Source organism: Salmo salar, unplaced genomic scaffold (genome assembly GCF_905237065.1).
Source record: "Salmo salar unplaced genomic scaffold, Ssal_v3.1, whole genome shotgun sequence".
Lineage (NCBI taxonomy): Eukaryota > Metazoa > Chordata > Actinopteri > Salmoniformes > Salmonidae > Salmo > Salmo salar.
Genome location: NW_025550210.1, coordinates 2,459 through 29,556, shown reverse-complemented (window position 1 = coordinate 29,556; position 27,098 = coordinate 2,459). Strand labels below are relative to the sequence as shown.

General features: G+C 43.7%; 1 protein-coding gene across 1 annotated transcript; it reads left to right on the top strand.

Moving 5' to 3' along the window:
- Positions 1-767: 767 nt before the first annotated feature.
- On the top strand, positions 768-26,796 carry LOC123739239 (collagen alpha-1(XIV) chain-like; the record flags this gene model as incomplete). Its single annotated transcript, XM_045713700.1, has 3 exons — positions 768-929; positions 11,581-11,658; positions 26,666-26,796. Coding segments are annotated over exons 1-3 (362 nt in total), but the record flags the coding sequence as incomplete, so codon positions are not given.
- Between the last annotated feature and the right edge of the window lie 302 nt (positions 26,797-27,098).

Below are 27,098 nucleotides of genomic sequence, written 5' to 3'. Positions count from 1 at the left end.
GGTTAGTGTCAGTATGTTTAAAACATGGTGTTCCATCTCCTCTCCCCCACAGACTGATAATACTGTGGTTAGTGTCAGTATGTTTAAAACATGGTGTTCCATCTCCTCTCCCCACAGACTGATAATACTGTGGTTAGTGTCAGTATGTTTTAAAACATGGTGTTCCATCTCCTCTCCCCCACAGACTGATAATACTGTGGTTAGTGTCAGTATGTTTTAAAACATGGTGTTCCATCTCGTCTCCCCACAGACTGATAATACTGTGGTTAGTGTCAGTATGTTTAAAACATGGTGTTCCATCTCCTCTCCCCACAGACTGATAATACTGTGGTTAGTGTCAGTATGTTTAAAACATGGTGTTCCATCTCCTCTCCCCACAGACTGATAATACTGTGGTTAGTGTCAGTATGTTTAAAACATGGTGTTCCATCTCCTCTCCCCACAGACTGATAATACTGTGGTTAGTGTCAGTATGTTTAAAACATGGTGTTCCATCTCCTCTCCCCACAGACTGATAATACTGTGGTTAGTGTCAGTATGTTTAAAACATGGTGTTCCATCTCCTCTCCCCACAGACTGATAATACTGTGGTTAGTGTCAGTATGTTTAAAACATGGTGTTCCATCTCCTCTCCCCACAGACTGATAATACTGTGGTTAGTGTCAGTATGTTTAAAACATGGTGTTCCATCTCCTCTCCCCACAGACTGATAATACTGTGGTTAGTGTCAGTATGTTTAAAACATGGTGTTCCATCTCGTCTTCCCACAGCTCCACATGGCGATCAGTAAGACCACAGCCAGGGTGGTGGTTGACTGTAAGGTAGTGGGAGGAAAGCCCATCAACGCGGCTGGCAACATCAGTATAGACGGGGTGGAGGTACTGGGACGCATGGTACGATCCAGAGGGAAGAGGGACAACTCAGCTCCGGTAAGAATGATGGAGGAATCTACCACACATTGTGCAGTTTACACAGTATCACCATAAGGTGTTAATGTTTGTGTTTTTACAAAGGTTGAAAAGCATGAAACGTTAAGACAAGAAACAAGCATAGTTTACAGGTGTTTCTTTTCATTTAAACTACTCCTAACCCAAAACCCTAAACCTAACTAGACATCTTCAACACACCTGCAAGACAAGCAACCTCTAGATGTACAAGACATTTCACTTTCAAAGCATGACATGGGGTATTTCTCAATATGCATACTACCGTGTTTCACACGCTCATGCTGCGAGTGCATTCTCAGAGGATCTTCATTACTTCATAACTATCAGCTAGCTACGGTTGAAGTGGGAAGGTTACATACACCTTAGCCAAATACATTTCAACTCACTTTTTCACAATTCCTGACGTTTAATCCCAGTACAAATTCCCTGTCTTAGGTCAGTTAGGATCCCCACTTTATTTTAAAAATGCAAAATGTCAGAATAATAGTAGAGAGAATGATTTATTTCAGCTTTTATTTATTTCATCTCATTCCCAGTGGGTCAGAAGCTTACATACACTCAGTATTTGGAAGCATTGCCTTTAAATTGTTTAACTTGGGTCAATTGTTTCTGGTAACCTTCCACAAGCTTCCTACAATAATTTTGGTAAATTTTGGCCCATTCCTCCTGACAGAGCTGGTGTAACTGAGTCTGGTTTGTAGGCCTCCTTGCTCGCACACACTTTTCCAGTACTGCCCACCAATGTTCTATAGGATTGATGTCAGGGCTTTGTGATGGCCACTCCAATACCATGACTTTGTTGTCCTTAAGCCATTTTTGCCACAACTTTGGAAGTATGCTTGGGGTCATTGTACATTTGGAAGACCCATTTTGCACCCAAGCTTTAACTTCCTGACTGATGTCTAGAGATGTTGCTTCAATATATCCACATAATTTTCCTGCCTCATGATGCCATCTATTTTGTGAAGTGCACCAGTCCCTCCTGCAGCAAAGCACCCCCCACAACATGATGCTGCCACCCCTCTTCCGGTTGGGATGGTGTTCTTTGTCTTGCAAGCCTCCTCCATTTCCATAAAGGGGGATGGTCATTATGGCCAAACAGTTCTATTTTTGTTTCATCAGACCAGAGGACATTTCTCCAAAAAGTACGATCTTTGTCCCCATGTGCAGTTGCAAACCGTAGTCTGGCTTTTTTATGGCGGTTTTGGAGCAGTGGCTTCTTCCTTGCTGAGCGGCCTTTCAGGTTATGTTGATATAGGACTCGTTTTACTGTGGATATAGATACTTTTGTACCTGTTTCCTCCAGCATCTTCACAAGGTCCTTTGCTGTAGTTCTGGGGTTGATTTGCACTTTTCCGCACCAAAGTACGTTCATCTCCAGGAGACAGAATCGTCTCCTTCTTGAGCGGTATGATGGCTGCGTGGTCCCATGGTGTTTATACTTGCGTACTATTGTTTGTACAGATGAGCGTGGTACCTTCAGGCGTTTGGAAATTGCTCCCAAGGATGAACCAGACTTGTGGAGGTCTACAATGTTTTTCTGAGGTCTTGTCTGATTTCTTTTGATTTTCCCATGATGTCAAGCAAAGAGGCACTGAGTTTGAAGGTAGGCCTTGAAATACATCCACAGGTACACCTCCAGTTGACACAAATGATGTCAATTGGCCTATCAGAAGCTTTTAAAGCCATAACATCATTTTCTGGAATTTTCCAAGCTGTTTAAAAGCACAGCCAACTTAGTGTATGTAAACTTCTGACCCACTGGAATTGTGATACAGTAAATTATAAGTGACATAATCTGTCTGTAAACAATTGTTGGAAAAATTACTTGTGTCATGCACAAAGTAGATGTCCTAACCGACTTGCTAAAACTATAGTTTGTTAACAAGAAATTTATGGAGTGGTTGAAAAACGAGTTTTAATGACTCCAACCTAAGTGTATGTAAACTTCCGACTTCAACTGTATATGTGAAGCGTAATAATATAGCTAACCAGATAGTTTAACAGGCAAAAATGACTTAAAATAATGTTATGCAAGGTAGATGTCAATTCTTCGTGGCTAGCTAACAGCAGTTAGCCCTATCGATTTACTGTGGGCTTGCAATCTCGCACACTTCAGTGTGTATTGTGAGGCAGGTATACATGCCAAAATGAACACACCATGTATGTATTATTAACGTATCAAGATAACATATTGTAGTCAGGCTACATGTGAGATGTGAATGGGCAACATTTCATTCCGAAGTTGAAGTTTATTTTCTCTCACTCAAATAATGGCGCCGTTGATTTCAAGAAATGTCCCGTAATTTTTTTTACCTGGTTGCGTCATATTTCTGTGCCTACTTTCCATTGAAGCTTGCATCAATGATTTAAAATATGTACAGAGTACTGCATTCCAGAAGCTTCATTTCACATACTTTGAATTCAACCCATACTCTGACTCTCCCATGCTCCAATTTGCTCGAGCACGGGGTGTGTGCTCGAGCACGGTAGTATTCATTTTGAGAAACACAGAGTACTGTCTGTCAGTCTCTGCATCATTCTCTGAGCTGGCTGTCCTATAGACCTACAGCTTTCAGTCACACACCATACATCCTTTATATTACCAGAACAACACCCTACAGCCTGTATAGACCCACAACAACATCCTACAGCCTCTATAATACCACCACAACACCCTACAGCCTCTATAACACCACAACAACACCCTACAGTCTCTATAGTCCCACAACAACACCCTACAGCCTCTATAACACCACAACAACACCCCTACAGCCTGTATAGACCCACAACAACATCCTACAGCCTCTATAATACCACCACAACACCCTACAGCCTCTATAGATCCACAACAACACCCTACAGGCTCTATAATACCACCACAACACCCTACAGCCTCTATAGACCCACAACAACATCCTACAGCCTCTATAATACCACCACAACACCCTACAGCCTCTATAGACCCACAACAACATCCTACAGGCTCTATAACACCACCACAACACCATGCAGCCTCTATAACACCACAACAACACCATGCATCCTCTATAATACCACAACAACACCGTGCAGCCTCTATAACCCCACAACAACACCCTACAGCCTCTATAACAACACCCTACAGCCTCTATAACAGCACCACAACACCTACAGCCTCTATAACAACACCCTACAGTCTCTATAACAACACCCTACAGCCTCTATAACAACACCCTACAGGCTCTATAACACCACCACAACACCGTACAGCCTCTATAACACCATAACAACACCCTACAATCTCTATAACAACACCCCACAGCCTCTATAACACCACAACAACACGCTAGAGCCTCTATAACACCACCACAACACCATATAACCTCTATAACACCACCACAACACCCTACAGACTCTATAACACCACAACAACACCCTACAGCCTCTATAACACCACAACAACACCCTACAGTCTCTATAGTCCCACAACAACACCCTACAGCCTCTATAACACCACAACAACACCCTACAGTCTCTATAGTCCCACAACAACACCCTACAGCCTCTATAACACCACCACAACACTCTACAGCCTCTATAACACCCTACATCCTCCATAACAACACCATACATCTCTATAACACCACCGCAACATCCTGCAGCCTTTATAGTCCCACAACAACACCCTACAGACTCTATAATACCACAGCTCCCAACAGCCTCTATAACACCACCACAACACTCTACATCCTCCATAACAACACCATACAGCCTCTATAACACCACCACAACACCCTACATTCTCTATAACACCACAACAACACCCTACAGCCTCTATAATACCACCACAACATCCTACAATCTCTATAACACCACCAAAAAAATCTACATCCTCCATAACAACACCCTACAGTCTCTATAACACCACCACAACACCATACAGCCTCTATAACACCACCACAACACCATACAGCCTCTATAATACCACCACAACACCATACAGCCTCTATAATACCACCACAGCTCCCAACAGCCTCTATAACACCACCACAACACCCTGTAGCCTCTATAACACCACCACAACACTCTACATCCTCCATAACAACACCATACAGCCTCTATAACACCACCACAACACCATACAGCCTCTATAATACCACCACAACACCCTACAGCCTCTATAATACCACCACAACACCCTACATTCTCTATAACACCACCACAACATCCTACAGCCTCTATAACACCACCACAACATCCTACAGCCTCTATAACACCACCACAACACCCTACAGCCTCTATAATACCACCACAACACCCTACATTCTCTATAACACCACAACAACACCCTACAGCCTCTATAATACCACAACAACACCCTACAGCCTCTATAACACCACCACAACACCCTATAACACCACCACAACACCCTACAGTCTCTATAACACCACCACAACATCCTACAGCCTCTATAACACCACCACAACACCCTATAACACCACCACAACACCCTACAGCCTCTATAACACCACCACAACATTCTACCGCCTCTATAACACCACAACAACACCCTACAGTCTCTATAACACCACAACAACACCCTACAGTCTCTATAACACCACCACAACACCCTACATCCTCTATAATACCACCACAACACCCTACAGTCTCTACAACACCACCACAACATCCTACACCTCTATAACACCACCACAACACCCTACAGCCTCTATAACACCACCACAACACCCTACAGCCTCTATAATACCACCACAACACCCTACAGCCTCTATAACACCACCACAACATCCTACAGCCTCTATAACACCACCACAACACCCTACAGTCTCTACAACACCACCACAACACCCTACAGCCTCTATAACACCACAACAACACCCTACAGCCTCTATAACACCATACATCCTCTATGTGACCCAAGATGTCAGGACAGGAAATAAGATGAGGAGCAGTCTTTGTTAGATGCATAATAGTTGTGATGATTTCTGTGCAGCTCTGAGGGTAGATGAATGGACTGCTTTGCAACTATGTGAGACTGTATTATTTTATTATTTCTGGAGACAGTCTGATGAAAAGAAATTGCTTTGTACAGCATTTTGAGGAATTGGTGGAAAGAAAGAAATGTCCCCCGAGATGTTTTACAATTAATTCTGACTTTATTGTCCTTTAAAGTGGTGAGGCTTTCATATTTCCTCAGCAGTTTCATCTTATCAATGTGTAATCTCATAAGAAATACATTTAATTTATTTTAACCTAGTGTTTAAAGTGATTCACTCTCAGTGAAAGTTCATTCCCACTGGGCACAGACGTCAATTCAACGTCTATTCCACATTGGTTCAACGTAATTTCATTGAAATGACATGGAAACAATGTTGATTCAGCCAGTGTGTGCCCAGTGGGTTGTGTGTATGTACATTTAGGTCATTCAGTTCACCATCATTGAGCAGACAGACAGTCACCATCAAACAGCCTGTTGATCAGACAGTCACCATTAAACAGCCTGTTGAGCAGACAGTCACCATTAAACAGCCTGTTGATCAGACAGAGTCACCATCAAACAGCCTGTTGAGCAGACAGAGTCACCATCAAACAGCCTGTTGAGCAGACAGTCACCATTAAACAGCCTGTTGAGCAGACAGTCACCATTAAACAGCCTGTTGATCAGACAGAGTCACCATTAAACAGCCTGTTGAGCAGACAGTCACCATCAAACAGCCTGTTGATCAGACAGTCACCATCAAACAGCCTGTTGATCAGACAGAGTCACCATCAAACAGCCTGTTGAGCAGACAGAGTCACCATCAAACAGCCTGTTGATCAGACAGTCAAGATTAAACAGCCTGTTGAGCAGACAGAGTCACCATCAAACAGCCTGTTGATCAGACAGTCACCATTAAACAGCCTGTTGAGCAGACAGTCACCATTAAACAGCCTGTTGAGCAGACAGTCACCATTAAACAGCCTGTTGATCAGACAGTCACCATTAAACAGCCTGTTGAGCAGACAGTCACCATTAAACAGCCTGTTGATCAGACAGAGTCACCATTAAACAGCCTGTTGATCAGACAGTCACCATTAAACAGCCTGTTGATCAGACAGTCACCATTAAACAGCCTGGTGATCAGACAGTCACCATCAAACAGCCTGTTGATCAGACAGAGTCACCATTAAACAGCCTGTTGATCAGACAGTCACCATCAAACAGCCTGTTGATCAGACAGAGTCACCATCAAACAGCCTGTGATCAGACAGTCACCATCAAACAGCCTGTTGAGCAGACAGTCACCATTAAACAGCCTGTTGAGCAGACAGAGTCACCATCAAACAGCCTGTGATCAGACAGTCACCATCAAACAGCCTGTTGAGCAGACAGTCACCATCAAACAGCCTGTTGAGCAGACAGTCACCATTAAACAGCCTGTTGATCAGACAGTCACCATTAAACAGCCTGTTGATCAGACAGAGTCACCATCAAACAGCCTGTTGATCAGACAGTCACCATTAAACAGCCTGTTGATCAGACAGAGTCACCATCAAACAGCCTGTGATCAGACAGTCACCATCAAACAGCCTGTTGATCAGACAGAGTCACCATCAAACAGCCTGTTGATCAGACAGTCACCATTAAACAGCCTGTTGATCAGACAGAGTCACCATTAAACAGTGTTGATCAGACAGTCACCATTAAACAGCCTGTTGAGCAGACAGTCACCATCAAACAGCCTGTTGATCGGACAGAGTCACCATTAAACAGCCTGTTGAGCAGACAAAGTCACCATCAAACAGCCTGTTGAGCAGACAGTCACCATTAAACAGCCTGTTGAGCAGACAGTCACCATTAAACAGCCTGTTGATCAGACAGAGTCACCATTAAACAGCCTGTTGAGCAGACAGTCACCATCAAACAGCCTGTTGATCAGACAGAGTCACCATCAAACAGCCTGTTGAGCAGACAGTCACCATCAAACAGCCTGTTGAGCAGACAGAGTCACCATCAAACAGCCTGTTGATCAGACAGTCACCATTAAACAGCCTGTTGATCAGACAGTCACCATCAAACAGCCTGTTGAGCAGACAGTCACCATTAAACAGCCTGTTGAGCAGACAGAGTCACCATTAAACAGCCTGTTGATCAGACAGTCACCATCAAACAGCCTGTTGATCAGACAGAGTCACCATTAAACAGCCTGTTGATCAGACAGAGTCACCATTAAACAGCCTGTTGAGCAGACAGTCACCATTAAACAGCCTATTGAGCAGACAGAGTCACCATCAAACAGCCTGTTGATCAGACAGAGTCACCATTAAACAGCCTGTTGATCAGACAGAGTCACCATCAAACAGCCTGTTGAGCAGACAGTCACCATTAAACAGCCTGTTGATCAGACAGTCACCATCAAACAGCCTGTTGATCAGACAGAGTCACCATCAAACAGCCTGTGATCAGACAGTCACCATTAAACAGCCTGTTGATCAGACAGTCACCATTAAACAGCCTGTGATCAGACAGAGTCACCATCAAACAGCCTGTTGAGCAGACAGTCACCATTAAACAGCCTGTTGATCAGACAGTCACCATTAAACAGCCTGTTGATCAGACAGAGTCACCATCAAACAGCCTGTTGAGCAGACAGTCACCATTAAACAGCCTGTTGATCAGACAGAGTCACCATTAAACAGCCTGTTGAGCAGACAGAGTCACCATCAAACAGCCTGTTGATCAGACAGTCACCATTAAACAGCCTGTTGATCAGACAGAGTCACCATCAAACAGCCTGTTGAGCAGACAGTCACCATTAAACAGCCTGTTGATCAGACAGAGTCACCATCAAACAGCCTGTTGATCAGACAGTCACCATTAAACAGCCTGTTGATCAGACAGAGTCACCATCAAACAGCCTGTTGATCAGACAGAGTCACCATTAAACAGCCTGTTGATCAGACAGAGTCACCATTAAACAGCCTGTTGAGCAGACAGAGTCACCATCAAACAGCCTGTTGATCAGACAGAGTCACCATCAAACAGCCTGTTGAGCAGAAAGAGTCACCATTAAACAGCCTGTTGATCAGACAGAGTCACCATTAAACAGCCTGTTGAGCAGACAGTCACCATCAAACAGCCTGTTGAGCAGACAGTCACCATTAAACAGCCTGTTGAGCAGACAGAGTCACCATCAAACAGCCTGTTGATCAAACAGTCACCATTAAACAGCCTGTTGAGCAGTCACCATTAAACAGCCTGTTGAGCAGACAGAGTCATCATTAAACAGCCTGTTGATCAAACAGTCACCATTAAACAGCCTGTTGAGCAGACAGAGTCACCATTAAACAGCCTGTTGAGCAGACAGTCACCATTAAACAGCCTGTTGAGCAGACAGTCACCATCAAACAGTCTGTTGAGCAGACAGAGTCACCATCAAACAGCCTGTTGATCAGACAGTCACCATCAAACAGCCTGTTGAGCAGACAGTCACCATTAAACAGCCTGTTGAGCAGACAGAGTCACCATCAAACAGCCTGTTGAGCAGACAGTCACCATCAAACAGCCTGTTGATCAGACAGAGTCACCATCAAACAGCCTGTTGATCAGACAGTCACCATTAAACAGCCTGTTGAGCAGACAGAGTCACCATCAAACAGCCTGTGATCAGACAGTCACCATTAAACAGCCTGTTGATCAAACAGTCACCATTAAACAGCCTGTTGAGCAGACAGAGTCACCATTAAACAGCCTGTTGAGCAGACAGTCACCATTAAACAGCCTGTTGAGCAGACAGTCACCATTAAACAGCCTGTTGATCAGACAGAGTCACCATCAAACAGCCTGTTGATCAAACAGTCACCATTAAACAGCCTGTTGAGCAGACAGAGTCACCATTAAACAGCCTGTTGAGCAGACAGTCACCATTAAACAGCCTGTTGAGCAGACAGTCACCATCAAACAGCCTGTTGAGCAGACAGTCACCATCAAACAGCCTGTTGATCAGACAGAGTCACCATCAAACAGCCTGTTGAGCAGACAGTCACCATTAAACAGCCTGTTGAGCAGACAGAGTCACCATCAAACAGCCTGTTGAGCAGACAGTCACCATCAAACAGCCTGTTGAGCAGACAGAGTCACCATCAAACAGCCTGTTGATCAGACAGAGTCATCATTAAACAGCCTGTTGAGCAGACAGAGTCACCATCAAACAGCCTGTTGAGCAGACAGAGTCACCATCAAACAGCCTGTTGAGCAGACAGTCACCATCAAACAGCCTGTTGATCAAACAGTCACCATTAAACAGCCTGTTGATCAGACAGAGTCACCATCAAACAGCCTGTTGAGCAGACAGTCACCATTAAACAGCCTGTTGAGCAGACAGAGTCACCATCAAACAGCCTGTTGAGCAGACAGTCACCATTAAACAGCCTGTTGATCAGACAGTCACCATTAAACAGCCTGTTGATCAGACAGAGTCACCATCAAACAGCCTGTTGATCAGACAGTCACCATTAAACAGCCTGTTGAGCAGACAGTCACCATTAAACAGCCTGTTGAGCAGACAGTCACCATTAAACAGCCTGTTGATCAGACAGAGTCACCATCAAACAGCCTGTTGATCAGACAGAGTCACCATCAAACCTCACAACCCATATTTGGATATTTCTCTGAAGCATGTAGAACACGATGTAGAACACGGTGTAGACCACGGTGTAGAACATAGAGCATGGTGTAGACCACGGTGTACAACGTAGACCACGGTGTACAACATAGAACATGGTTTAGAACATTGTGTAGACCACAGTGTAGACCACAGTGTAGAACATGGTGTAGAACATGGTGTAGAACATGGTGTAGAACATTGTGTAGAACATTGTGTAGACCACAGTGTAGAACATGGTTTAGAACATTGTGTAGACTACGGTGTAGACCACGGTGTAGAACTTGGTGTATAACATTGTGCAGACCACGATGTAGACCACAGTGTAGAACATGGTGCAGAACATGGTGTAGAACATTGTGTAGAACATGGTGTAGAACATTGTGTAGACCACAGTGTAGAACATGGTTTATAACATTGTGTAGAACATGGTGTAGAACATGGTGCAGAACATGGTGTAGAACATTGTGTAGAACATGGTGTAGAACATTGTGTAGACCACAGTGTAGAACATGGTTTATAACATTGTGTAGAACATGGTGTAGAACATGGTGTAGAACATTGTGTAGACCACAGTGTAGAACATTGTTTATAACATGGTGTAGAACATGGTGTAGAACATTGTGTAGACCACAGTGTAGAACATGGTTTATAACATGGTGTAGAACATGGTGTAGAACATTGTGTAGAACACAGTGTAGAACATGGTTTATAATATTGTGTAGATCACGGTGTAGATCACGGTGTAGAACACGGTGTAGAACACGGTGTAGAACATGGTGTAGAACATGGTGTAGACCACGGTGTAGAACATTGTGTAGACCACGGTGTAGACCACAGGGTAGAACGTAGTGTAAAACACAGTGTAGAACACGGTGTAGACCACAGGGTAGAAGTAGTGTAGAAATCTGTATACCGTAAGTGTGTTGCAATGTCATGCCAATATGAACTCTTTCTCTGTGTATTTGTTCTCTGTGTGTGTATAGTTCCAGATCCAGATGTTTGACATTATCTGCAGCACGTCCTGGGCCAGTCGAGACAAGTGCTGTGAGCTCCCTGGACTGGTAAGAACAACTGCCTTTTAACCAACCATTCAAATGACCAACAGACCAACAACCAACAACCAACAGACCAACAGACCAATAACCAACAGAACAATAACCAACAGACCAAAAACCAACAGACCAAAAACCAACAGACCAATAACCAACAGACCAATAACCAACAGACCAATAACCAACAGACCAAAAGACCAAAAACCAACAGACCAACAGACCAACAACCAATAACCAACCGACCAATAACCAACAGACCAACAACCAACAGACCAATAACCAACAGACCAACAACCAACAGACCAACAGACCAATAACCAACAACCAATAACCAACAGACCAACAACCAACAGACCAACAACCAACAGACCAACAGACCAACAACCAACAGACCAATAACCAACAGACCAACAGACCAACAACCAACAACCAATAACCAACAGACCAATAACCAACAGACCAACAGACCAACAGACCAACAACCAACAGACCAACAACCAACAGACCAACAGACCAACAACCAACAACCAATAACCAACAGACCAACAACCAACAGACCAATAACCAACAGACCAATAACCAACAGACCAATAACCAACAGACCAATAACCAACAGATCAATAACCAACAGACCAATAACCAATAACCAACAGACCAACAGACCAATAACCAACAGACCAATAACCAACAGACCAACAACCAACAGACCAATAACCAACAGACCAATAACCAACAGACCAACAGACCAATAACCAACAGACCAACAACCAACAGACCAACAACCAACAGACCAACAGACCAATAACCAACAGACCAACAACCAACAGACCAACAACCAACAGACCAACAACCAACAGACCAACAACCAACAGACCAACAGACCAACAGACCAACAACCAACAGACCAACAACCAACAGACCAACAACCAACAGACCAACAACCAATAACCAACAGACCAACAACCAACAGACCAACAGACCAATAACCAACAACCAATAACCAACAGACCAACAACCAACAGACCAACAACCAACAGACCAACAGACCAACAACCAACAGACCAATAACCAACAGACCAACAGACCAACAACCAACAACCAATAACCAACAGACCAATAACCAACAGACCAACAGACCAACAGACCAACAACCAACAGACCAACAACCAACAGACCAACAGACCAACAACCAACAACCAATAACCAACAGACCAACAACCAACAGACCAATAACCAACAGACCAATAACCAACAGACCAATAACCAACAGACCAATAACCAACAGATCAATAACCAACAGACCAATAACCAATAACCAACAGACCAACAGACCAATAACCAACAGACCAACAACCAACAGACCAATAACCAACAGACCAATAACCAACAGACCAACAGACCAATAACCAACAGACCAACAACCAACAGACCAACAACCAACAGACCAACAGACCAACAACCAACAGACCAACAACCAACAGACCAACAACCAACAGACCAACAGACCAATAACCAACAGACCAATAACCAACAATCAACAGACCAACAGACCAATAACCAACAGACCAATAACCAACAGACCAACAGACCAATAACCAACAGACGAACAGACCAACAACCAACAGACCAACAACCAACAGACCAACAGACCAATAACCAACAGACCAATAACCAACAATCAACAGACCAACAGACCAATAACCAACAGACCAATAACCAACAGACCAATAACCAACAGACCAATAACCAACAGACCAATAACCAACAGACCAACAACCAATAACCAACAGACCAATAACCAACAGACCAACAACCATCAGACCAACAACCATCAGACCAATAACCAACAGACCAACAACCAACAGACCAACAACCATCAGACCAACAACCAACAGACCGACCAACCATTTAAACGACCAACCATTTAAACGACCAACAGACCAACAACCAACAGACCAACAACCAATAACCAACAGACCAATAACCAACAGACCAATAACCAACAATCAACAGACCAACAGACCAATAACCAACAGACCAATAACCAACAGACCAACAGACCAATAAACCAACAGACCAACAGACCAACAACCAACAGACCAACAACCAACAGACCAACAGACCAATAACCAACAGACCAATAACCAACAATCAACAGACCAACAGACCAATAACCAACAGACCAATAACCAACAGACCAATAACCAACAGACCAACAACCAACAGACCAATAACCAACAGACCAACAACCAACAACCAACAGACCAACAACCAACAGACCAATAACCAACAACCAACAGACCAATAACCAACAGGCCAATAACCAACAGACAATAACCAACAGACCAACAGACCAACAACCAACAGACCAATAACCAACAGACCAACAACCATCAGACCAACAACCATCAGACCAATAACCAACAGACCAACAACCAACAGACCAACAACCATCAGACCAACAACCAACAGACCCGACCAACCATTTAAACGACCAACCATTTAAACGACCAACAGACCAACAACCAACAGACCAACAACCAATAACCAACAGACCAACAACCAACAGACCAACAGACCAACAGACCAACAGACCAATAACCAACAGACCAACAGACCAACAGACCAACAACCAATAACCAACAGACCAATAACCAACAGACCAACAACCAACAGACCAACAACCAACAGACCAACAACCAATAACCAACAGACCAATAACCAACAGACCAACAACCAACAGACCAATAACCAACAATCAACAGACCAACAGACCAACAACCAACAGACCAAAAACCAACAGACCAACAGACCAACAACCAACAGACCAATAACCAACAGACCAACAGACCAACAACCAACAACCAACAGACCAATAACCAACAGACCAATAACCAACAGACCAATAACCAACAGACCAACAGACCAACAACCAACAGACCAATAACCAACAGACCAATAACCAACAGACCAACAGACCAATAACCAACAGACCAATAACCAACAGACCAACAGACCAACAACCAACAGACCAATAACCAACAGACCAATAACCAACAGACCAACAGACCAATAACCAACAGACCAACAGACCAACAACCAACAGACCAACAACCAACAGACCAACAGACCAACAGACCAATAACCAACAGACCAACAACCAGCAGACCAACAACCAACAGACCAACAACCAACAGACCAATAACCAACAGACCAACAGACCAATAACCAACAGACTAACAACCAACAATCAACAGACCAACAGACAAATAACCAACAGACCAACAGACCAATAACCAACAGACCAACAGACCAACAACCAACAGACCAACAACCAACAGACCAACAGACCAATAACCAACAGACCAATAACCAACAATCAACAGACCAACAGACCAATAACCAACAGACCAATAACCAACAGACCAACAGACCAATAACCAACAGACCAACAACCAATAACCAACAGACCAACAGACCAACAACCAACAGACCAATAACCAACAGACCAATAACCAACAGACCAAAAGACCAAAAACCAACAGACCAACAGACCAACAACCAATAACCAACAGACCAATAACCAACAGACCAACAACCAACAGACCAATAACCAACAGACCAACAACCAACAGACCAACAGACCAACAGACCAACAACCAACAGACCAACAACCAACAGACCAACAACCAACAGACCAACAACCAATAACCAACAGACCAACAACCAACAGACCAACAGACCAATAACCAACAACCAATAACCAACAGACCAACAACCAACAGACCAACAACCAACAGACCAACAGACCAACAACCAACAGACCAATAACCAACAGACCAACAGACCAACAACCAACAACCAATAACCAACAGACCAATAACCAACAGACCAACAGACCAACAGACCAACAACCAACAGACCAACAACCAACAGACCAACAGACCAACAACCAACAACCAATAACCAACAGACCAACAACCAACAGACCAATAACCAACAGACCAATAACCAACAGACCAATAACCAACAGACCAATAACCAACAGATCAATAACCAACAGACCAATAACCAATAACCAACAGACCAACAGACCAATAACCAACAGACCAATAACCAACAGACCAACAACCAACAGACCAATAACCAACAGACCAATAACCAACAGACCAACAGACCAATAACCAACAGACCAACAACCAACAGACCAACAACCAACAGACCAACAGACCAATAACCAACAGACCAACAACCAACAGACCAACAACCAACAGACCAACAACCAACAGACCAACAACCAACAGACCAACAACCAACAGACCAACAGACCAATAACCAACAGACCAATAACCAACAATCAACAGACCAACAGACCAATAACCAACAGACCAATAACCAACAGACCAACAGACCAATAACCAACAGACCAACAGACCAACAACCAACAGACCAACAACCAACAGACCAACAGACCAATAACCAACAGACCAATAACCAACAATCAACAGACCAACAAACCAATAACCAACAGACCAATAACCAACAGACCAATAACCAACAGACCAATAACCAACAGACCAACAACCAATAACCAACAGACCAATAACCAACAGACCAATAACCAACAACCAACAGACCAATAACCAACAGGCCAATAACCAACAGACAATAACCAACAAACCAACAGACCAACAACCAACAGACCAATAACCAACAGACCAACAACCATCAGACCAACAACCATCAGACCAATAACCAACAGACCAACAACCAACAGACCAACAACCAATAACCAACAGACCAATAACCAACAGGCCAATAACCAACAGACAATAACCAACAGACCAACAGACCAACAACCAACAGACCAATAACCAACAGACCAACAACCATCAGACCAACAACCATCAGACCAATAACCAACAGACCAACAACCAACAGACCAACAACCAATAACCAACAGACCAACAACCAACAGACCGACCAACCATTTAAACGACCAACCATTTAAACGACCAACAGACCAACAACCAACAGACCAACAACCAATAACCAACAGACCAACAACCAACAGACCAACAGACCAACAGACCAATAAGCAACAGACCAACAACCAACAGACCAATAACCAACAGGCCAATAACCAACAGACAATAACCAACAGACCAACAGACCAACAACCAACAGACCAACAACCAACAATCAACAGACCAACAGACCAATAACCAACAGACCAACAGACCAACAGACCAACAGACCAACAACCAACAGACCAACAACCAACAGACCAACAGACCAATAACCAACAGACCAATAACCAACAATCAACAGACCAACAGACCAATAACCAACAGACCAATAACCAACAGACCAACAGACCAATAACCAACAGACCAACAACCAATAACCAACAGACCAACAGACCAATAACCAACAGACCAACAACCAACAGACCAACAACCAACAGACCAACAACCAACAACCAATAACCAACAGACCAACAACCAACAGACCAATAACCAACAGGCCAATAACCAACAGACAATAACCAACAGACCAACAGACCAACAACCAACAGACCAACAACCAACAATCAACAGACCAACAGACCAATAACCAACAGACCAACAGACCAATAACCAACAGACCAATAACCAACAGACCAACAGACCAACAACCAACAGACCAACAACCATCAGACCAACAACCAACAGACCAACAACCAATAACCAACAGACCAATAACCAACAGACCAACAGACCAACAACCAATAACCAACAGACCAATAACCAACAGACCAACAACCAACAGACCAATAACCAACAGACCAATAACCAACAGGCCAATAACCAACAGACAATAACCAACAGACCAACAGACCAACAACCAACAGACCAACAACCAACAATCAACAGACCAACAGACCAACAGACCAATAACCAACAGGCCAATAACCAACAGACAATAACCAACAGACCAACAGACCAACAACCAACAGACCAACAACCAACAATCAACAGACCAACAGACCAATAACCAACAGACCAACAGACCAACAGACCAACAGACCAACAACCAACAGACCAACAACCAACAGACCAACAGACCAATAACCAACAGACCAATAACCAACAATCAACAGACCAATAACCAACAGACCAATAACCAACAGACCAACAGACCAATAACCAACAGACCAACAACCAATAACCAACAGACCAACAGACCAATAACCAACAGACCAATAACCAACAGACCAACAACCAACAGACCAACAACCAACAACCAATAACCAACAGACCAACAACCAACAGACCAATAACCAACAGGCCAATAACCAACAGACAATAAACAACAGACCAACAGACCAACAACCAACAGACCAACAACCAACAATCAACAGACCAACAGACCAATAACCAACAGACCAACAGACCAATAACCAACAGACCAATAACCAACAGACCAACAGACCAACAACCAACAGACCAACAACCATCAGACCAACAACCAACAGACCAACAACCAACAACCAACAGACCAATAACCAACAGACCAACAGACCAACAACCAATAACCAACAGACCAATAACCAACAGACCAACAACCAACAGACCAATAACCAACAGACCAATAACCAACAGACCAACAACCAATAACCAACAGACCAATAACCAACAGACCAACAGACCAACAGACCAACAGACCAATAACCAACAGACCAACAGACCAACAGACCAACAGACCAACAACCAATAACCAACAGACCAATAACCAACAGACCAACAACCAACAGACCAATAACCAACAGACCAATAACCAACAGACCAATAACCAACAGACCAACAGACCAACAGACCAACAACCAATAACCATCAGACCAACAACCAACAGACCAACAACCAATAACCAACAGACCAATAACCAACAGACCAACAGACCAACAACCAATAACCAACAGACCAATAACCAACAGACCAACAACCAACAGACCAATAACCAACAGACCAATAACCAACAGGCCAATAACCAACAGACAATAACCAACAGACCAACAGACCAACAACCAACAGACCAACAACCAACAATCAACAGACCAACAGACCAACAGACCAATAACCAACAGGCCAATAACCAACAGACAATAACCAACAGACCAACAGACCAACAACCAACAGACCAACAACCAACAATCAACAGACCAACAGACCAATAACCAACAGACCAACAGACCAACAGACCAACAGACCAACAACCAACAGACCAACAACCAACAGACCAACAACCAACAATCAACAGACCAACAGACCAACAGACCAATAACCAACAGGCCAATAACCAACAGACAATAACCAACAGACCAACAGACCAACAACCAACAGACCAACAACCAACAATCAACAGACCAACAGACCAATAACCAACAGACCAACAGACCAACAGACCAACAACCAACAGACCAACAACCAACAGACCAACAGACCAATAACCAACAGACCAATAACCAACAATCAACAGACCAACAGACCAATAACCAACAGACCAATAACCAACAGACCAACAGACCAATAACCAACAGACCAACAACCAATAACCAACAGACCAACAGACCAATAACCAACAGACCAATAACCAACAGACCAACAACCAACAGACCAACAACCAACAACCAATAACCAACAGACCAACAACCAACAGACCAATAACCAACAGGCCAATAACCAACAGACAATAACCAACAGACCAACAGACCAACAACCAACAGACCAACAACCAACAATCAACAGACCAACAGACCAATAACCAACAGACCAACAGACCAATAACCAACAGACCAATAACCAACAGACCAACAGACCAACAACCAACAGACCAACAACCATCAGACCAACAACCAACAGAACAACAACCAACAACCAACAGACCAATAACCAACAGACCAACAGACCAACAACCAATAACCAACAGACCAATAACCAACAGACCAACAACCAACAGACCAACAACCAACAGACCAATAACCAACAGACCAACAACCAATAACCAACAGACCAATAACCAACAGACCAACAGACCAACAGACCAACAGACCAATAACCAACAGACCAACAGACCAACAGACCAACAGACCAACAAACCAATAACCAACAGACCAATAACCAACAGACCAACAACCAACAGACCAATAACCAACAGACCAATAACCAACAGACCAATAACCAACAGACCAACAGACCAACAGACCAACAACCAACAACCAACAGACCAATAACCAACAGACCAACAACCAACAGACCAACAACCAACAGACCAATAACCAACAGACCAACAACCAATAACCAACAGACCAATAACCAACAGACCAACAGACCAACAGACCAACAGACCAATAACCAACAGACCAGCAGACCAACAGACCAACAGACCAACAACCAATAACCAACAGACCAATAACCAACAGACCAACAACCAACAGACCAATAACCAACAGACCAATAACCAACAGACCAATAACCAACAGACCAACAGACCAATAACCAACAGACCAACAGACCAATAACCAACAGATCAACAGACCAACAGACCAATATCAACAGACCAACAGACCAATAACCAACAGAACAACAGACCAATAACCAACAGATCAACAGACCAACAGACCAATAATCAACAGACCAACAGACCAATAACCAACAGACCAACAACCAACAGACCAACAGACCAACAGACCAACAACCAACAGACCAACAACCAACAGATCAACAACCAACAGACCAATAACCAACAGACCAATAACCAGTAGACCAACAGAACAACAGACCAATAACCAACAGAGCAACAGACCAATAACCAACAGACCAACAACCAACAGACCAACAACCAACAGACCAATAACCAACAGACCAATAACCAACAGACCAACAACCAATAACCAACAACCAACAGACCAACAACCAACAGACCAACAACCAACAGACCAATAACCAACAGACCAACAACCAACAGACCAATAACCAACAGACCAATAACCAGCAGACCAATAACCAACAGACCAACAGACAAATAACCAGCAGACCAACAACCAACAGACCAATAACCAGCAGACCAATAACCAACAGACCAACAACCAACAGACCAATAACCAACAGACCAATAACCAACAGACCAACAACCAACAGACCAATAACCAGCAGACCAACAACCAACAGACCAACAACCATCAGACCAACAACCAACAGACCAACCAACCATTTAAATGACCAACCATTTAAACGACCAACCATTTAAATGACCAACCATTTAAACGACCAACAGACCAACAACCAACAGACCAACCAACCATTTAAACAACCAACCAACTAATCAACCAGACAACCGTTACACCAAACAACTAGTCTCGCGAGCCATGCTCGAAGTCTGACGCTGTATGAAAGTCTGTTGAGAAAGAAACCATCCATCCAACCCGCCAACTCTCATCCACTCCAAGAAGATGAATAACTGAGAGAGACTACCATCTAACCATCCATCCAACCCGCCAACTCTCATCCACTCCAAGAAGATGAATAACTGAGAGAGACTACCATCTAACCATCCATCCAACCCGCCAACTCTCATCCACTCCAAGAAGATGAATAACTGAGAGAGACTACCATCTAACCATCCATCCAACCCACCAACTCTCATCCACTCCAAGATGATGAATAACTGAGAGAGACTACCATCTAACCATCCATCCAACCCACCAACTCTCATCCACTCCAAGAAGATGAATAACTGAGAGAGACTACCATCTAACCATTCATCCAACCCGCCAACTATATTCCACTCCAAGAAGATGAATAACTGAGAGAGACTACCATCTAACCATCCATCCAACCCGCCAACTCTCATCCACTCCAAGAAGATGAATAACTGAGAGAGACTACCATCTAACCATCCATCCAACCCGCCAACTCTCATCCACTCCAAGAAGATGAATAACTGAGAAAGACTACCATCTAACCATCCATCCAACCCACCAACTATATTCCACTCCAAGAAGATGAATAACTGAGAGAGACTACCATCTAACCATCCATCCAACCCACCAACTCTCATCCACTCCAAGAAGATGAATAACTGAGACAGACTACCATCTAACCATCCATCCAACCCACCAACTCTCATCCACTCCAAGAAGATGAATAACTGAGAGAGACTACCATCTAACCATCCATCCAACCCACCAACTATATTCCACTCCAAGAAGATGAATAACTGAGAAAGACTACCATCTAACCATTCATCCAACCCGCCAACTATATTCCACTCCAAGAAGATGAATAACTGAGAGAGACTACCATCTAACCATCCATCCAACCCACCAACTAGACCAGACAGTATCATGAGACATGTCCAACACTGACCTAGCTAGACCAGACAGTATCATGAGAGACATGACCAGGACTGACCTAGCTAGACCAGGCAGTAACATGAGAGACATGACCAGGACTGACCTAGCTAGACCAGGCAGTAACATGAGAGACATGTCCAGGTCTGACCTAGCTAGACCAGGCAGTAACATGAGAGACATGACCAGGACTGACCTAGCTAAACCAGGCAGTAACATGAGAGACATGTCCAGGACTGACCTAGCTAGACCAGACAGTAACATGAGACATGTCCAGGACTGACCTAGCTAGACCAGACAGTAACATGAGAGACATGACCAGGACTGACCTAGCTATACCAGACAGTAACATGAGAGACATGACCAGGACTGACCTAGCTAGACCAGACAGTAACATGGGAGACATGACCAGGACTGACCTAGCTATACCAGACAGTAACATGAGAGACATGACCAGGACTGACCTAGCTAGACCAGACAGTAACATGAGAGACATGACCAGGGACTGACCTAGCTAGACCAGGCAGTAACATGAGACATGTCCAGGACTGACCTAGCTAGACCAGACAGTAACATGAGAGACATGACCAGGACTGACCTAGCTATACCAGACAGTAACATGAGAGACATGACCAGGACTGACCTAGCTAGACCCAGACAGTAACATGAGAGACATGACCAGGACTGACCTAGCTAGACCAGACAGTAACATGAGAGACATGACCAGGACTGACCTAGCTAGACCAGACAGTAACATGAGAGACATGACCAGGACTGACCTAGCTAGACCAGACAGTAACATGAGAGACATGACCAGGACTGACCTAGCTAGACCAGACAGTAACATGAGAGACATGACCAGGACTGACCTAGCTAGACCAGACAGTAACATGAGAGACATGACCAGGACTGACCTAGCTAGACCAGACAGTAACATGAGAGACATGACCAGGACTGACCTAGCTAGACCAGGCAGTAACATGAGAGACATGACCAGGACTGACCTAGCTAGACCAGGCAGTAACATGAGAGACATGACCAGGACTGACCTAGCTAGACCAGACAGTAACATGAGAGACATGACCAGGACTGACCTAGCTAGACCAGACAGTAACATGAGAGACATGTCCAGGACTGACCTAGCTAGACCAGACAGTAACATGAGAGACATGACCAGGACTGACCTAGCTAGACCAGACAGTAACATGAGAGACATGACCAGGACTGACCTAGCTAGACCAGACAGTCAACATGAGAGACATGACCAGGACTGACCTAGCTAGACCAGACAGTAACATGAGAGACATGACCAGGACTGACCTAGCTAGACCAGACAGTAACATGAGAGACATGACCAGGACTGACCTAGCTAGACCAGACAGTAACATGAGAGACATGACCAGGACTGACCTAGCTAGACCAGACAGTAACATGAGAGACATGACCAGGACTGACCTAGCTAGACCAGACAGTAACATGAGACATGTCCAACACTGACCTAACTAGACCAGACAGTATCATGAGACATGTCCAGGACTGACCTAGCTAGACCAGACAGTAACATGAGAGACATGACCAGGACTGACCTAGCTATACCAGACAGTAACATGAGAGACATGACCAGGACTGACCTAGCTAGACCAGGCAGTAACATGAGAGACATGACCAGGACTGACCTAGCTAGACCAGACAGTAACATGAGACATGTCCAGGACTGACCTAGCTAGACCAGACAGTAACATGAGACATGTCCAGGACTGACCTAGCTAGACGTGTTAGATGAACAAAATGTATTTTAATTAAACACGTTCGGGCTTACTCATATGTCTATATCTCTATATATCTCTATATATCTCTATATCTCTCTCTCTCTCTCCCTCTCTCTCTCTCTCTCTCTCTCTCTCTCTCTCTCTCTCTCTCTCTCTCTCTCTCTCTCTCTCTCTCTCTCTCTCTCTCTCTCTCAGTTCAATACAAGGGGCTTTATTGGCATGGGAAACATATGTTAACATTGCGAAAGCAAATGAAGTAGACATTATACATAAGTGAAATAAACAATAAAAATGAACAATAAACATTACACTCACAGAAGTTCCAAAGAATAAAGACATTACAAATGTCATATTATATATACAGTTGAAGTTGGAAGTTTACATACACTTAGGTTGGAGTCATTAAAACTAGTTTTCAACCACTCCACAAATTTCTTGTTAACAAACTATAGTTTTGGCAAGTCATTTAGGACATCTACTTTGTGCATGACACAAGTCATTTTTCAACAATTGTTTACAGACAGATTATGTCACTTATAATTCACTCTATCACAATTCCAGTGGGTCAGAAGTTTACATAAACTAAGTTGACTGTGCCTTTAAACAGCTTGGAAAATTCCAGAAAATGATGTCATGGCTTTAGAAGCTTCTGATAGGCTAATTGACATCATTTGAGTCAATTGGAGGTGTACCTGTGGATGTATTTCAAGGCCTACCTTCAAACTCAGTGCCTCTTTGCTTGACATCATGGGAAAATCAAAAGAAATCAGACAAGACCTCAGAAAAACAATTGTAGACCTCCACAAGTCTGGTTCATCCTTGGGAGCAATTTCCAAATGGCTGAAGGTACCACGTTCATCTATACAAACAATAGTACGCAAGTATAAACACCATGGACCACACAGCCATCATACCGCTCAGGAAGGAGACGCATTCTGTCTCCTGGAGATGAACGATACTTTGGTGCGAAAAGTGCAAATCAATCCCAGAACAACAGCAAAAGATCTTGTAAAGATGCTGGAGGAAACAGGTACAAAAGTATCTATATCCACAGTAAAACGAGTCCTATATCAATATAACCTGAAAGGCCGCTCATCAAGGAAGAAGCCACTGCTCCAAAACCGCCATAAAAAAACAGACTACGGTTTGCAACTGCACATGGGGACAAAGATCGTACTTTTTTGGAGAAATGTCCTCTGGTCTGATGAAACAAAAATAGAACTGTTTGGTCATAATGACCGTCGTTATGTTTGGAGGAAAAGGGGAGGCTTGCAATCCGAAGAACACCATCCCAACCGTGAAGCACGGGGGTGGCAGCATCATGTTGTGGGGGTGCTTTGCTGCGGGAGGGACTGGTGCACTTCACAAAATAGATAGCATCATGAGGATGGAAAATTATGTGGATATATTGAAGCAACATCTCAAGACATCAGTCAGGAAGTTAAAGCTTGGTCACAAATGGGTCTTCCAAATGGACAATGACCCCAAGCATACTTCCAAAGTTGTGGCAAAATGGCTCAAGGACAACAAAGTCAAGGTATTGGAGTGGCCATCACAAAGCCCTAACCTCAATCCTATAGAAAATGTGTGGGCAGAACTGGAAATGTGCGAGCAAGGAGGCCTACAAACCTGACTCAGTTACACCAGCTCTGTCAGGAGGAATGGGCCAATATTCACCCAACTTATTGTGGGAAGCTTGTGGAAGGCTACCCGAAATGTTTGACCCAAGTTAAACAATTTAAAGGCAATGCTACCAAATATTTATTGATATATGTAAACTTCTGACCCACTGGGAATGTGATGAAATAAATAAAAGCTGAAATAATTCTCTCTATTATTATTCTGACATTTCACATTCTTAAAATAAAGTGGTGATCTAACTGACCTAAGACAGGGAATTTTTACTGAGATTGAATGTCAGGAATTGTGAAAAACTGAGTTTAAATATATTTGGCTAAGGTGTATGTAAACTTCCGACTTCAACTGTATATACAGTGTTGTAACGATGTACAAATGTTTCAAGTACAAAAAGGTATTTAGAATGGTGTTTGTTCTTCACTGGTTGACCTTTCCTTGTGGGAACAGGTCACAAATCTCTCTGTCTCTCTCTCTGTCCGTCTCTCTCTGTCTCTCTTTCTCTATTCTCTCTCTCTCTCTGTCAAGACATCCTAATGACACTTTGTTAGTAACAACTCTACAAAACACTCCCAATACCCCATCTCTAGGAGATACAGTCCTGTCCACCTCACTCCTCTCACAGACCGCTAGCCTGTATTTACTACCGGCCTTCCCGGCTCTTTCAAAGCACGTTTTATTATTGGAAAAGGATAGGACAATTATTTTTAATGATAACTGTGTTTCTAGCTAGCCGGGCCCAGGAGATAGATGTGATGTATGGTGCTGCTGCGAGGCCAGGAGAGAAGAAGAGAGAAGAAAGGTTATTTTCCCTGTTGACAGACCGATGGAACAGGGAGATAGCAACCTGAGGCCTCACAGCACTCCAGCCACACACACGAACACTGGAGCACTGGACAGAAGGAACTAACTGATAGAGGAACCTGGAAATTGAAAAATGTCCAACCAAGACATTTAATCTCACCAGGAGAAATGCAAAACTGTTTCTTTCTTGAACATTTACATAATATCTCCAATTCTCACCAAGCTAAGCATTTACATAAGTATCTCCCATTTGAACCAGTTAGCCACCCTATTCTGTGCCAATAGTTTTGTTTACTTTAATTCACAATGTTTTGTTCTGTCATGAATCACAAATAGGAAATTGAATTGAGTTGCTGTACGTTCATGTGTGGGTTTTTGAATTGCCTCTGTTTGTCTGTTGTTTTCTGTTGTTCTACAGAGGCTGGAGGAGGACTGTCCTGCCATGCCCCATGCCTGTAGCTGTTCTCAGGACAGTAAAGGACCTCCCGGACCCACAGGACCTCCCGTAAAGTCCTACTACTGCCTTTATTTACTGTCTCAGGGAATAGGGTGCCCAACACACCTTTTAACACCATACAAAATAATCCTAGACAGAAAACAACACTCAGAGACATCATTTCTCCAGAGAGCTGTCAAGCAGGCAGGAAAAGAGACTCCAGGGGCCGACAGAAGGAAATCCAAACCAGACATTCCAAACCAGATACCTGCCGCCCCACCAAAAGTCATTTTGGTGAAACATTCCCGAGTCTGGGGAGGGTCAATGTCACTTAGTACTGTGGACTTGTCTCCACCACAGGTGGACATTGTTAGGGAAGGACCCCAAGCAGAGTGAGAGCCTTCATACATTCTGC